This window comes from Pelecanus crispus, chromosome 7, assembly GCF_030463565.1.
Source record: "Pelecanus crispus isolate bPelCri1 chromosome 7, bPelCri1.pri, whole genome shotgun sequence".
Taxonomy (NCBI): domain Eukaryota; kingdom Metazoa; phylum Chordata; class Aves; order Pelecaniformes; family Pelecanidae; genus Pelecanus; species Pelecanus crispus.
The window spans coordinates 51282393-51297166 of NC_134649.1; the positions used below are offsets into that span (position 1 = coordinate 51282393).

The 14774-nt window shown below is 41.4% G+C and overlaps 1 protein-coding gene across 2 annotated transcripts; it reads right to left on the reverse strand.

Moving 5' to 3' along the window:
* Positions 1-8407: 8407 nt before the first annotated feature.
* On the reverse strand, positions 8408-14735 carry SEC13 (SEC13 homolog, nuclear pore and COPII component). Of its 2 annotated transcripts, XM_075714296.1 has the most exons (9): positions 14697-14735; positions 14284-14328; positions 13326-13441; positions 12720-12871; positions 11822-11955; positions 10881-11014; positions 10246-10366; positions 9715-9861; positions 8408-9265 (listed from the first exon to the last, which is right to left on the reverse strand). In XM_075714296.1, the coding sequence occupies exons 1-9, from the start codon at positions 14697-14699 to the stop codon at positions 9155-9157; spliced, it is 963 nt and encodes a 320-aa protein (XP_075570411.1). In that variant the 5' UTR covers positions 14700-14735; the 3' UTR covers positions 8408-9154. The 2 variants fall into 2 exon arrangements, with proteins under 2 accessions (XP_075570411.1, XP_075570412.1); XM_075714297.1 differs by lacking the exons at positions 14284-14328; positions 14697-14735 and adding an exon at positions 13820-14189.
* Positions 14736-14774: the final 39 nt, after the last annotated feature.

Sequence of the window (14774 nt, forward strand, 5' to 3'; positions counted from 1 at the left end):
TGGCTGATGCGAAGGGCTCCTTCCAGAAGCGCTTAGGATTTCAGGATGAGCGAGCGAGTTGATTTAAAAGGCAAATAAATGCTCTTCGTGGCTGGAGGAGCTTCTCCTGTAGGAATTCTATCTTGAAACACTGCTTTGAATTTTTCAACTGCAGAGTTTAGGAGGTGAGGAAGAAATTTTTTACAATGAGGGTGGTGAAGCACTGGCACAGGTTGCCCAGAGAGGCGGTGGAGGCCCCATCTCTGGAAGCATCCCAGGCCAGGTTGCACGGGGCTCTGAGCACCCTGCTCTGGTTAAAGCTGTCCCTGTTGCTGCAGGGGTTGGGCTGGGTGGGCTCTGAAGGGCCCTTCCCACCCAAAGCATTCTATGAGTCTATGAGTGCAGGCATCCTACAAAAGCATTAGTGAAAGCACCTGCTTGGTTTTTTTTTCCCCTGGGTTTGGGCTGGGATGGCATCACAATGGTTTGTCCTATAACAATATGCTGTTTGTTGGCTGCGTTTTGATGCAGTGGTCTGAAGTGGGACATCTGTAGAAAGCAAATGAAAGTTGTTTGTGTCCTGTTGTGTTTCTGGCACTTATGGAGTACTGGCAATTGTTGGTTCTAAAAATAACTTGTGAAGTGTGGGAATGGGTTCGTGGTGTTCTTTATTCCTTTATGATGAATAAAATTGTCTCTGTACGAGCAGAAAAGGGAATCTGACACTGGTTAGGTATCTCAGTTATATTCTCTTCAATTATTTACCCATTTTAAATCTGTATAATTCAATACTAATGTCTGAACCTCATTTAGTATCCTGTGATGTCTGATAGTCATTTCATGCTTCCATTCAGGTAGGCAAATACTGATGTGTTTTATTGTAAGCATAAGTGTGATGTAAGCAAAACCATAGGGAATCGGACTACTCCATTTCCAGTTACTGTCCTGGCTAGATGCAGAGTTTTACAGCACCTTCCCCTTTCTTGGGAGGGAGGGAGGGAGGGAAAAGTTCTCATCCTCCAGGTTGTTGTTCTGCCCTAACTTACATACTGTCTGTTTAGTTGTTCATAATGGCTTAAACATGTTGGTAACAAATACACTTTTTCATTTATTATGTAGCTTGAAAATAAACCTGAGTGTGATGACGTAAATACCGTGCAAAGAACAGAAGAACAGACTGAAGATCACAGGAAGAAGAAAACAGAGCATCAGTGATCCACAGTAATATGCCTTAAGGCGCGCCAGAGTGTGTTCAGAAAGTCAGGAGGGGCAGCACCAGAAAGGAGGCGTCTCCACCAAGTGAAGTTCAGGCTGATGGCCTGCAGCGTAGAAGTCTTGTAAGCTAGGTTGCACCTCAAGAAGTGTCCGTGTCATTCCAAAACTTGAAGAAGGCCAGCAGTTGCAGCTGTGTTCAGACAGACAGAAAACAAAAGCAGGTGAAGGAGCCTGCGGCTGTCCAGTTGGTGTTCAGAATGACTCTAAAGGATACCCGGTGACTGTTGAAACACAGACACTGCAGAAGCCTCTCCAAAGTCTGCGTTTGTGGATGAACCAAGTCTGAGTTTTAAAAAAAAAAAAGGGTGGTGAGTATTTCTTTGTTGAATGGATGTGTTGAGATATTTTTGGAATCTTAATGGTTAGAATCTTTTTGAAAAATTTTAAATTACAAAGATGAAATGTTTTTAGTCTGTTTCTTACTTTAGGAATTTCCTGGTTTTGTAAAGCCTAGTCTAGTGATGTACAATCGGGGGGGGAAGCATTAGATCATTCTTTACATTGGGGAACTAGTACAATTGGAGTGACTGGATATCTTCCACTTCGCCTAATATATAAAGAATTCTACACTTAGAGTCACTATAAAATACTAGCTGCTTATTTTGACAGACTCTTGATTGTTATTTCTTTCCTGTGATGTTACTATCAATATAATTTTTTCTTTAAAAGAAAGGAACTGGGTTGATTATAACTTAGTTACCTTATTTCATTTTCACAATTGAATAATCATCTCAAATTAGTGGAAGAAGACAACTTGTACTTCTCTTAAGGGTTTTGGAAAGCAAAAGTAATACTGCATCCTGTTCAATTTAGGGAGAAGATTTAAGTCCTGTGGTGGCTGCATTTGCCCTTTCCAAATGTGAATTTTTTTGTATATGTATATATAAAAATTTCATTAATTATCTCGAATCATTAGTAAGAACGAACCACAAAGAAATAAGCATATTCAGCTGCAGCGTGAAAAAACTCTTAATTGTGGGCTATTAAGTAATACTGGAATGGTGACCAATCCCAAAATAGCTTCTGGTTAGGGAAGTCTGGGTGAATGACTTGGGACTAACACAGAAGTGCACTCTCCCTTTTCCTCCTCCCCTGCCGCCCTCCCGTCCAAATAATACTTAAGGACATCATCAAATATTTGTGTAACTTTGTGGATGGCTCCAGGTCGCATAAGGGTGCTGTGTCATGCTGTTGCCAAGTGCATAAAGGTGTATTGGTTTAGGGGTTGTTTTGCTTTTCAAGCCTGCGAGAATCCGTTCCTTTTGGTTGCTGAAATCTGAGGAGAAAGGTGAGTTTGGTGAAGTTCTTGACTTGATTGGAAACATTATTACCAAATGAATAGAAACTGGATCTGGATTGGCAGAGAAAAAAAACCCCATGCTTTTACTTTGGCTTTTGATTGTGGGGGATTTGTTGTTGTTGTTGTTAAATAATTCCTTGCATTTTGGCTAGGTCACCTTCTTGGCATTCATTGTATGCAGTATTTGGGTTAGGACAACCAGTTGTAGTGAATACCCAGGTGATTACACAGCTTCTGTTAGGTGTTTTGTACCTCAATGTCATTGCTTGGAAATGAGAATGTCAGTTTTGAAATTATCTGTGCTGTGTCAGAGGGTAGAGATCTAGCTTATTTTTGCAAATAGATTGCATAGTTGTTTTGGAAAAAATCCTAGAGCAGGTGTTGTAGCAATAACATAGGATTTTTTATTTTTCTGTACCAGTGCAAATTGTACCACATGAGCACTTCCTGAGCAGCATAATCACAGTGAGAGTTGAGGTTGCCTTTTTTTTTTTAAAAAAAAACTCCTGTCAATAGGGGCAAAAAGAAGAATTTTAGGAATTTTTCAGTGATTGGTGCTTGTGTAGTTCACTGATGCCAACCCAAATATCTGTGTGCCAGCTAATTCTGATAATCATGCGATTTACTGTTGTTGAAAGTGTTTTATTGACATTTTGGTTCTTTTTTCCATTTGGTTTGCAACTCAAATGGAAAGAGATGCTAGAGCAAATCAAATTTGGTATAAAGTTTTAATTGAAAAAAGTCTCCTGAATAGTTGATACTTAAGAATGAGTTTTGCATTGAAAACGGCATGTATTCCATGACGTACGCATACTTTTAAGGGAAGTTTAGAGACGGACAAATAATTATACACCAGAAATACTGAACTAAGTCACTTCTGCCTCAGTGTGCAAGGATCCTTTAATATGTTAGACAGTTTAAACTGTTGAAATCGAGAGTCAGGTGCTGCCTGCCTCCTGTGGATGTGGTGATAGGACAAGGGGTAATGGTTTTAAACTAAAAAAGAGTAGATTTACATTAGCTACACCAAAGAAATTGTTTATGATGAGGGTGGTGAGACGCTGCAGCATGTTGCCCAGGGAAGTTGTGGATGCAGTGAAGTTGTAATCGTGCTAGTCCAGGGCTTTGCTCTTCAGACATTGCTTTACTGGCAGCTACAGTGTCATAGAACCATTCCTGGAGTGTTTCTGTGGAATTCACGGCTTTGCTTACTTATTCCTCTGCCTCCAAAGCAAGAGAGACTGTACAGAAAACCTCTCTGAGCAGAATACTTGGAAGAAAATACGGAGTTTCAGTTTTTACTAGGCAGGTTAGAAAGCACCCGAGACGTGTTTTGTCCCTATGATCACTGTGCACTACTAGGTTATACTACCCTCTTGAGGCTGATGTCGTATTTGCAAAGGAGAAAATACTGCACACATGTATAGGTCCAAAGTTTTTTGTCTAGATCACCAGGAAACATTGTTGGGTTTTTTGTGTTGCCTTTTTTTTTTCTTTTTTTGAGACAACCTTAGAATGTTCTGCTCAGTAAGCTGGATAAGCAGCACAGCATAATAGCCTGTGCCTCAATTTTTATTCCATAGGCTAGCTTAGCTGTATTTTTTTTCTTGGTGAGTAGACTGTATTCTGCACAACTCTGTCAGAATTCTAGAAACAGCAATCCTAACTACAGTGCTTCTTATTTTAATAAACTAGTCTGTAACGGGGAAATTAGAACTCATAATTAACACAGATGCAGCAAATTAGCTGAAGGCATTATACGCTTATGTATGTATGATATGTAGCCCTATAATAATTGTACTACCATTGCTGCATGGACTTTAATAGGAATTTGGTTTAAGGGTTCCTTAAAGAACGAGCACCTTGCAGTTAATTTCCAAAGAAGATGCCAACAAATTATTTAAATGAATGCTTTCTCTTCAGTTGTTCTTTTTTTTCAGATTATTAATTCTTAGTGAATGAGATTAGATACATATTCTCATATTCTCATAGCATGACTACAGTGCTAATGGTTTGTTACAGAAGTTCTCTGGAATAACTCCTTCCTCTTCTAGAAAATAAATCTTCGAAAAACTCTGAACATTCTAAGGAATATTGGTTTTAAGGACTTACAGATAAGGACAATCTTGGGAAAGTATTTTTCTGATTTTTTTTTTACCTGTGTTTTTTATATTCAGGGCTTAAAATACTAGAGGCAGCCAGAGTAGTTTCTGTCCAGAGGATGCTGTAAAAGATAATTCCCAGCAGAGTACCTCTGAGAAACATGTATCTTCGGGAGGCAGGGTGTCAAACCTGAAAGCATAGGTTGAGAAATTAAACATATTTTACAGTCTGTGTATTTAATTGACTCCAGATCCAGTGAAAATCTTTCTCCTGACTTGAATGACTTGAAATTATTTCTAAAGATGGATGTATAAAGCAAACATAATTTTTATATGCTAAAGGTAAAAATATCCTGTCCAAAAGAGATTATTGCTTACAGTGTTTTCTTCTATAACTAAGATATAGTAACTGGAACAGACAGGTTGGTGGAGAGGAATTACACAGGAAAACCAGCAAAAGCTGAAAATGCTGTGAAACTACCCGGTTAGTTTCATGGCTTCACCAAACAGCTGCTTTCTGAAGCACTTCATATAGAGAGTGGAATATTTGTTCTCTGCTACAATATTCCTGGAAATGCAGTCTGATATGTTTTTAAATTCCTTGGAAACTTGGCCTGCTTGTAAGATAAAATAAGAAAAAAAAAAAAAAAAGTGGAAACACTGTATAGATCTGTTGCTGTGCTTATTTTTATGTATAATGAAATCGTGTAGAGAACTAAGTGAGAGTTTCCTTTTTTCCTGTGGCATTAACATCGTTCCTTTTAAAAATTAATTAATAGCTGGAACATGTATTTTTCAAAAAGGAAAAGCCCCAAACCCTTTTTACTCTCTGAGGCGGTGTAACAGAAATGGAGAAGTTGAGCTTTACTCCTGACCTGCGATGACAGTTATGTTTCTCATTTTTGCCTTTTAAGTGCATTCCCTCTCCTCTGTATTCTCTCCCAGGTTCTGTTTTATCAGAGTTTCTTGTCTTTTGTTGGAAGACTGAAACTGAAAATGACACCTAGGAGACTTGGCTTTCATTACTCTAAAGATGGAATATTAACAAATTTTTAAAACTTCAATGAAGATTAGTAGCAATGGCTGAGGGTCTAGAAAAATCCCATGAAGAGCAATTGGGAATTACTTTTTTTTTTTTCCAACTTGAGAAAGAGTAGGAGAAAAGAAGGAATGTATGATGAAGGATGACAAATTTGCAACTTCTGTTGCTTGTGTTCTGCTTTAACTTGAATGACATAGCTAATTTGTGGGGTCCATTTTACACTGCAGCCCCACAGACTTCCAGTAGTAGGACTGAGGTAGCCATGGGAAACGTGCAAAGATGGGAAGATGAGGAGGAATTTAGTTAAACCAGATTTGGTGTTGGAGAAAATGTAACATGGAGCTATTTATAACCATCTTACCTGTGCTCTGGCCAAATAAGACCCTGTATCTTTAGCACATCTGTGGAGTTGGAAAACTAGTTTTATTTGGGGAAGCAGTTCCATTTGTTTCTTCTGCAAATGTGATTTAAGAGCTTTCCTCTTTCCATGTCTCATGTTGTGGCTTTCTGGTTGATTATTTCAAATATTGTGCAGTAATGCTGTAAATCAGATTTGTGAAATGATCCAAATATTAAAAGAAAATCACTTCTTAAATGCGTCTGGTATCAGCTGAATTGGTAAAACTGAGGCAGCTGGTAACTGTGATAAGGGAGCTGAAAACAAATGGAGGTGATGGGTCAAAAACGCCTCTAGCAACAAAGCTAGGTTGAGAAGGTTAATCTTCATCCTGGCTTTTGTCTGAGGGCCTGTTAATAAAAAATACCTGACAGCACAAGAAAAGCAGGCAGAGCTTCTGGATTCTACCAGAAACAATAAGGAAGCAGAAGCCCCTTGCATTTTCATAGTACGCTGTGTTTTGTTCTGGGCGGGACCCAGAATCAAGCTATTTCTGGATCCCCAGCACGACAGGGAGATGTGTCCCCTGTAGCTTCCAGCAGCTCAGTCTTTGGATCAGCATCTTCTGCTTTATTAAGGCCTGCCAGCACTCCAAAGTAGGGAGGAAAATCAAAGTGTAGGATAGGAGTTTAGATAGGCTGCTGGACAAAACAGTGTGGTAACTCCTGTGGTTTTTGTTTGTTTTCTGAGTTTCAAGTAACCACATTTGCCATTAAAGACAGCCTAGCTACCAGTGTGTTAGTACGAGACGTGCCAGAAACTTCATGAACTTAATGCAGATTGAATGATAGAACTTTTTTCTTATATGGAAACTCCTTTCAGTCATCGCAAGACACAAACTTTTCTTCTCAGGCTAGATAGTGAAGGAGAAGAATGATGGTGCACTGTGGGCACAGGAGAGACCATGTTGGCATTCATCAGACCGAGTAGCAATTTTAAGTTCTTCAGTGTGAAACTTAGGTTGAGTGTATTCTTTTTCTTTCCTTTCCCCAATCCTGACCCCAAAGTAGGAGGAGGGGATTAGAGGTCCAAAAACATGAAGCTTATTCTCAAGAGCAGCTCTCAACTGAAAGAGCATTCACAACTGAAAAACTTTCACCTAATGCTTACATTTGCAATGAATAAACGGTGTAACTCTTAAATAATCTCTTATCAATTGTAATAGTTGGGGATATTTGGATCATTACTTGAAACAATTTTAATACATTTCATCTTAAGTACGAAGGGATAACGGGCTGAACTGGGCCTTGCTGCTAAGTGGGTTTGAATTAAGTATTAAAACTCATAAGGGTAGCTTTTAATGGGGTGAATTGTGGAACCTAATACCCCCCCAAGAAAAACCTTTTCTTGTGTTCTTAAGGAGTTAGTGCTCTTTTTCCTTAGAATGAAGTGTAGTAAAAGCTAAGAATGAGGTTTCATTTTTGAGCCTTTTTATTGGAGGCAATGTGCTTGATCTCAAGTTTGTATAGTTTCCACAGCAGTTAAAGCCAACCCAAAATCTTCTTAGATGACCAGGTACTCTGTATCAAAGAACAGCACGTGGGTATGGTACTGGGAATGAAAGGCTGCCTGCTCAGCTTAGCAGTTGTGATTATGATCTTGGTAGAAATGGAAAACAGCTTGAAAGAAAACAGTGCTTTGCTGTATAATTTGAAATGGAACTGTTTGAATGTAATACTAACTTCTGGATTGATTTTTTTTTTGGGGGGGTAGGGCTACACTGCATTTAAACAAGAATAGGATGTTGCATACTTCTGTTGGTATACAGAAAGATAATTCATATGTATGTGTTTCTGTGAGAGCATGTAGGGTATTATTTGGCTAGTATAGATAACTAGCGTTAAAATGAGGTTAGCTTTTCTAGAGAAGAGGGTATATTGTCTTGACTATGCCAAAACCAAGACTGTGCCTAGGAACCTTGGAGAAGGAGGAAGGCTGTGAATTGTTTTCACTTGTGTTGCTTCAGTGCAACTGAAGAATTAAGGGAAAATGTGACCTTTTAGTACTTTCACTCTTGGAGGGGAAGAGTGCTTCAGCTTTTAGCTGAAGACATACCAAAACGTGCTTTGTTTGAGCCTAATATACTTGCCTTACATGCAGTGGCACGTAAGTTTAACTGAAGGCAAAAAATGTGTTCGTTCTTATGCTATATACAGTGTTAGTTTCTAGTGGACTAATACCTTCCCAGCTGTTACAAAGCTAATACCATGGATGCGAGGACAACATGACTGTGGCATGACTGAAGGTAGACCGTAAATAGCCTTGACAAGGCCTGTGTGAAGATTATTAGATACAGCACACCAGGCTTTAACCAATAGGACTTTATTCTGTTGGTATCTCAACAAAAAAAAACCCCTGAGGTACAGTATAGAAGTGTGGCCAAAAAAAAAAAATTCTCTTCAATAAATCAAGCTATAATTTGATGTTGGTTAAATAACCAAGTTTGAAATAATTGTAAAGCAAAAGACATATGCATTCCACTACTCCTTTTCATCTTCAGGAAAGCACAGAGACTTTTATGTATCCTAGCACATTATTTTCAGGAAGATCTAAGCACTGCTCCACTGCTACCAGGAGGGCTGGCTAGCATGCTGTCATCTAATGCTGAGAACTTCACCAGCCCTTCCCCTCACTTGAAACAAAGTTCTGGCCTTTGAAGGGACAGAGTATTTGTCCCCTTGCACAAAGGAGTTCACACCTCACCACTGATGGCCTCCTCTTGTTCCTACTCAAGTGCTTGAAGTCTGACCACAGCATATCCAATTAAATTTGATCCCTAAACCAGAAAAGCAGGGTACACTTTCTACAGCATCAAGGAGTAGTATAAGGCACAGTACTTTGCTATGCTCTTTACCTTAAATTTAAGGGAATGTCATTCAAGGCTGATGATCAACATATTGTAGCCTCCGCATAATAGTTAAGAGTGCTCATATAATTGGATAATTGTTGTTTCCCATGTTCATGTCCAGTTTAGATAAAATCAGTTCTCATCTCGTTCAAGAAACATTGCAAATCAGGTATAGCGATCACTTGTTGCGGCTGGAACATTCACTCGTGCATCACTGCTCATTCTGCTGCCCCTCTGTAACGGCAGACACCCCTCCTTGGCCCTTGTTGACATCGCTGATGCATGCCCACAGTCCATCTACTGATTCCTTCCATAGCGTGACCTCAAAAACAGATCAGGAAGAAGTTTCAGCCTTAATATGTGCTCGGTTTCCCATTTCCCTGCAACCACCACATCACTAGTTTGGTGACAGTCTACAGTTACAGAAGTCAAGCATTGCAGCATTGTTCTAAGTATCAAGTTATTTGTTGCTGTATACTGAATAATCATCCAGCAGTAAAAGAAAGTATATGAAGTCTGCTGTTAGTACCCAACAAAATGAAGTTAAGCCTCCATTTCTAATCTCCAGTAAGGCCTAAGAATGCAGTGCAAGTAGTTTGCCAAAGGTTCAGGTCTTCCTCCCCTTTTGATAAGTCAAAAGAAAAAAATTCACCATTGCAAAGGAGAATCTACAACAGTCTTAACTTAAACAGAAGTGGCAACAGCCAGTCTCATCTCAGCTCCTCTGAAAATATGGCATGCAGGAGTAAAAGCCAAGGCAGCAGTACTCACTTTATTGTCTCCTCCAGACACTGCAAGAATATTCGCAGTAATGGACCAACTCACATGCCAGACAACATCATTGAACTTGTGCAGCAACTTTGGTGACCATGAATTTCCAGAGGCATCATCACATGTCCAGATAAACACTCTGCCATCCTACAAAAGCAAGCACACAGAGGTGGTTGGACCACTAGTTATAACACAGAAAAAACAACCCTAATGATGGCACTTATGGCTACGCTTCCAAATCACAGCTCCAATGCAAACTCCAGATGCATTTACATGCATTTTTGCTCAACACAGCAAAGGCGCTGTTTTCTTACTATAGCTAAAAGCGAGATAGGAGTACAGCTTTCTGATGAGAAAAACTACATGCAAAAGGTGACTTGCAAACACCAGAGAAGAGCTCCCAAAATACATATGTATCAGCTGAATTTTTCCCCAGGATGAAATTTTGCTTTCCAGTCACATGACAGCAAGTTAGCAGCAAGGGCAGAGCGAGGACAGAGCCTGCCTCTGTCACTCCGATAGAAGCCTCACCTGTGAGCAGCTAGCAATGGTACTTGTTGGCAAACCTATGGATGGAGCCCAGGCTACATCTCGAACCCAGTCACTATGAGCCTCCAGCTTCTGCTCTTCTTTCCACTGACCATCTTCTTCCCTGAAAACACATTTATACAGTCAGAAGGGTGGCAGCACCAGCCAGTCATATTTCTCATGTCCTGTTCTGGAAGGCTTTGGTTTTGTAGCTTTCAGACTCCTGGTTTATCCAGATAGCACAAAGCACAAGCGTTCCCCACTCTTCTCCAAAAAGCTCTATGGCTTAAAGTGACAAAATCCCTTCCGGAGGACAGAAAGCAACATAGGCAAAGAGTACTTGATCTTCAGTTACTGTACAGAAATCTGCTTTTGTCCAAGTGACAGAGGTAATCAAAGACAATTAGAAGGCCACTTTCCAAGATAAGATTAAGCAGGGTGACACAAATTGCTATAACCATGCAAGAGATTGTACGTCACTAAGTTGTTTCCATTTCTAAAGCACTTCTCTAGAACTAATTCAAAGATGAAAGCATAGAGGTGCCGAAAGTATTACTTGAGATTCTAACGGGGGCATTCAAAGACTACAGAGGATATTGAGTTTTACAAGTTCTTAAGTGTGGCAACAGAGCACTTACTTCCAGATCTTGACAAGGTTGTCACAGCCACCAGATGCAAATCTTTTGATGTAGTTTGGTTTTTGACCAGATGGTTGTTCTATAAGGCTTCCTGGTACTACAGCAGGAGCCCAGCTAACTGCATTACATCCAATCTGTTTAGTGAAAAAATATCATCATTAAAAGTTGCTTACTCTAAATAAGTAAGTAAAAGCTGCTGAGGGGGCAAAGGACACAGCATACTCTCTTTTGGGTGGGGGAGGCAGGAAATAAACCAGTCTTAGGAAAATAGGAGTCTTGCACAATGCTGGATGGATATAGGATGAATAAGAAATCCAGATACAGTCTAGTCTCAGTAAGGCACTTATTCAGAAAGCCTTGGGTAGCTAAGTAACTGTTTTATGTGCAAGTATCATCTTGGATACGTAGACAGTGGAGACTGAGATATAAACTGAACAGACACAAGATATATGCCATTGCTAAGGCTTAGGAATGCAGGAGTAGAAGGAACCTGTGGGTCTGGAGCCAAATTTCCTTTTACTGAGAGCCATTGCCATTAGCTTATCAAGTTTTGCTTAAGCAAAAATCTCTGCTATTTTGGGAAAAACATGAGTCCTGCAGTTTTTCCAGCTTCAGTTTATCCTGTCAGTTTGCACAGGTGTTCTTAGTACCAAAGCCATTTCCTACCAGGTAACTTCCAGCACTTGTGTTTAACAATAATGCTTAATAAACAAGTATTTTTAGTAACCTTCACGTCTTGTTTTCTACTTCAATTTAGTGACTACAAAGTATACCTTCCCACTCTGGATTAATTCAAAACAAGTTATTCTTGATTCTGGAAAATGTTTCGCATCATTTCATTGTGTTTCAGTATTTTCTAGTCTACAAGTTCTTTGAGGCATCAACTCGGCACTGATCTGTAGCTCCAAGAACCCTGTACTGCTCCAAAGGAACAGACTTACGGTATGTGCGTTGCTGATCTTTTTGACTTCCCACTGCCCATCGCCCGTGTAGCTCAGTAACGAAATGGCCCCATCAGAGCTCCCGCAGGCCAGGATCAATCCATAGTCATGTGGTGCCCAGCAGACAGAATTCACTGTGAAGGGCAAGACAGACTGCAGTACAACACAGTGACTACCCAAAATTGACTAACCAATTCACTGACTAATATTAGTGGAATAGTCACTAAAAGTGAGCAGCGTTGAAAGCTAAGAGTAAGAGTCTTAGCATTCCTGCATTTCAGCAAAGCCAGTCAGTTAACATCGTCTACCAAATGACAGAAAACTGCCTTTGTTTTTGGCGCCCTTTTAGAATGAGAACACCAAAAGAGCACTCTTAATGAGAGATTAAAAGCTCTTGACTATCCCCTGCAACTGCGAAGAGTATCGCTGACTCTAGAACAAAAGCTGAGTGGCAGGCATAGTATTTAAAGTCTAGATTAGCAACAAAACAAAGCTAGAGACTTCTCATACCTGCAGGAAGGAGAACCAGTCATCTGAACAAAACAGTCTCCATTGTAAAAGAAAACGCAGCATGCTAAAACCCACCTTTTTCCTTTCTTCCTGTAGTGCATACACACAGTATTTTCCTCAAGAATTCAGTACCCTATCATCTTGTTTATTTGAAAGCTAATTTGTTTGTAAAACAGCTACACAAACATCGTATGAATCAGGACAGGCTATCCAGCAACCTGACATTACCTAAATGTTCTGTTTATGCTGCGTAGACTTACTGTCTCTCCATTCACTTATCCCTGTCTGTCTGATAGAGGCTTTCTTCCTTAACACTGATGGATTTATTCCAACCTTTCCAAATCCTCTTGTACCCCAGTCTCACTTCCCAGCTCCAGACCCCACATACCTGAGGAATCATGCCCTGTGTACTCGTATGTCTTTTCCCAAGTGCCATTTTCCTCCTTCCAGATAATAACCTTCCTGTCATAGGAACAGGAAGCCAAGATATTTCCATACATAGGATGAGCCCAGGCAACCTGCCACACGGGACCTTCATGCCTGCAAGAAACAATACTATTTGGAAAAGCTGAGAAACCCATTCCAGTTCCGGCTGTTTCATAGCCATCGCTATTCTAATTTGGTGTTCTGTAAGTGATTAATGCAGCGATATGAGGAATATGAGTAGTGCCAAGATGAAAAACAGCATACAGGACTGTCAGACAAAGCCATTGCCATCGAAAACAATTCCAAACATTTATCCTTATATTCCAATTAAGATTGTGAGTTTACTTCCTGAAAATTACAGGTGTCAAGTATTTAATGGATGAATGAAAACGTCCCAGTGTGACATCTAACTGGCTCTCTGCCCCCACTCACAGCTCTGCAGAGTTGTTTAGCAACAGCCAGCCACAGTAATTATTACCTTGGAGGAATTTACCATGCATCTTATGTTACCAAGAGGCAAAAATTAAAGATTTCCACAGATTAGAATCTTCTGTTTATGACACTTTACCCTCTCAGGTCCGCAATGAGGATTTGCCCTCCATTCCGAACATCAAAGATTTTCACGGATCTGTCTGAAGAGCAGGTCGCTAACCGAGTGCCATAGTAATCCATCTGAGCATCATGCTGCAAGGCGATGGAAAAGCTGCTGTCAGCACCTGTGAGTTCTGCTTTGTTAACGAATCTGATAACATTTAGAAGTAGTTCCGAACAGATTATAATCTTACAACATTTCAGAAGAGTTGAAAACAGATGACCAAGTCCAGCATGACAGGTTAGAAGAGATAGTTTTTAAACAATCCACACAAGCCACATAAGTCATTATTTCCCCAACTGCTGTTCTCACTGACTATACAAATGTTACACAGAAATAATCTATGGAATTCAGAGCAGTCATGCACAGCATTTTCAGGAGAGGACAGGAAATGAGTGCCACTGACTGTAAAGCCTTGACCAGTTACGTATTATTGTTTAATATGTAAAAGTGGATGCAAGAATACTGACCTCTGTTATTTATATCTGAAACATCACTATTTAACCAGGCTCCTTGCTTCTACAAATTACTTTGAAATGTTTCCTCCTACCCATACTGACACATCTGCTCCTGGAAACATCCACGTACAGGAAAATCAGTTTCACCTGCTGAAGTTTTGTACCATTTAGTACACACATACGTATTGTTTCAGAGAAAGGAGCAGAAGCAAACCTAAGCATGAAAATTAAAAGTTTTAAATCGTTTCTCCTTCCTCTGGGGGCTACGTTTTCCTGTCCACACGGTATAAAATAGCACCGTCAGAGTTTCAGACAGCATCCTCCATCTCACATCCCACGTTTTATACAGGCATGAACATCATACTGGTCACCTCTCGGGAGACAGTGCCACAGAGTGGTTCTGTTGGAACCGGAGGGCCCAGTTAAAGAACCGAGCCGTGTTTCGTTAAAGAGCAGCAGCCCCCCAGCACACTTACTATCATGTCCTCGTGAGAGGTGTCCACCGTGTTGATTACCGAGACCTGCGGGGGGGAGACACAAGAACAAGCACTCCGCGCCTCACAGCCTGCCGGCTAAAACGGCAACGCGGGCCCCAAGCCCGCCCCCCGGGACGGGCACGGGGCCCCGGGGCTCCCAGCCCGCCTCGGCCCCACCAGGCCGCCGGGGGAGCCGGCGCCGGCCGGGGCTGCCCCGCTGCCCCTCCTGCCGCGCCCAGGGCGGCGCGGAGCCGCGGCCCGGGAGGCCGAGGCCGGCTGCGCTCGGGCCGAGCGCCGGGGACGCGGCCGGTTCTCCGCCGCGCTGCGCCCGCCACCTCTCCCCGCTGCTCCGGAGGGGCAGGGCGGCCCGGAGCCCCTCCAGCGGCCCCCGTTCGCCCCCCGCCCGGGCCTACCATTGCTGCGGCGGCGGACCCCGCGGAGCTCCCCGGCGGCGAGCGGCCCGGCCTGCCCTGCGGCCGCGCTCCTCAGAC

Excerpts from the sequence above, each read along its gene's own strand:
- SEC13 (XM_075714296.1), bottom strand. Across the intron at positions 13,442-14,283 it reads CCTCTCACGAGGACATGATA|CATGATGCTCAGATGGATTA; the intron begins GTAAGTGTGCTG and ends ATCGCCTTGCAG. Across the intron at positions 10,367-10,880 it reads AACCTTGTCAAGATCTGGAA|GGAAGAAGATGGTCAGTGGA; the intron begins GTAAGTGCTCTG and ends ATGTGTTTTCAG.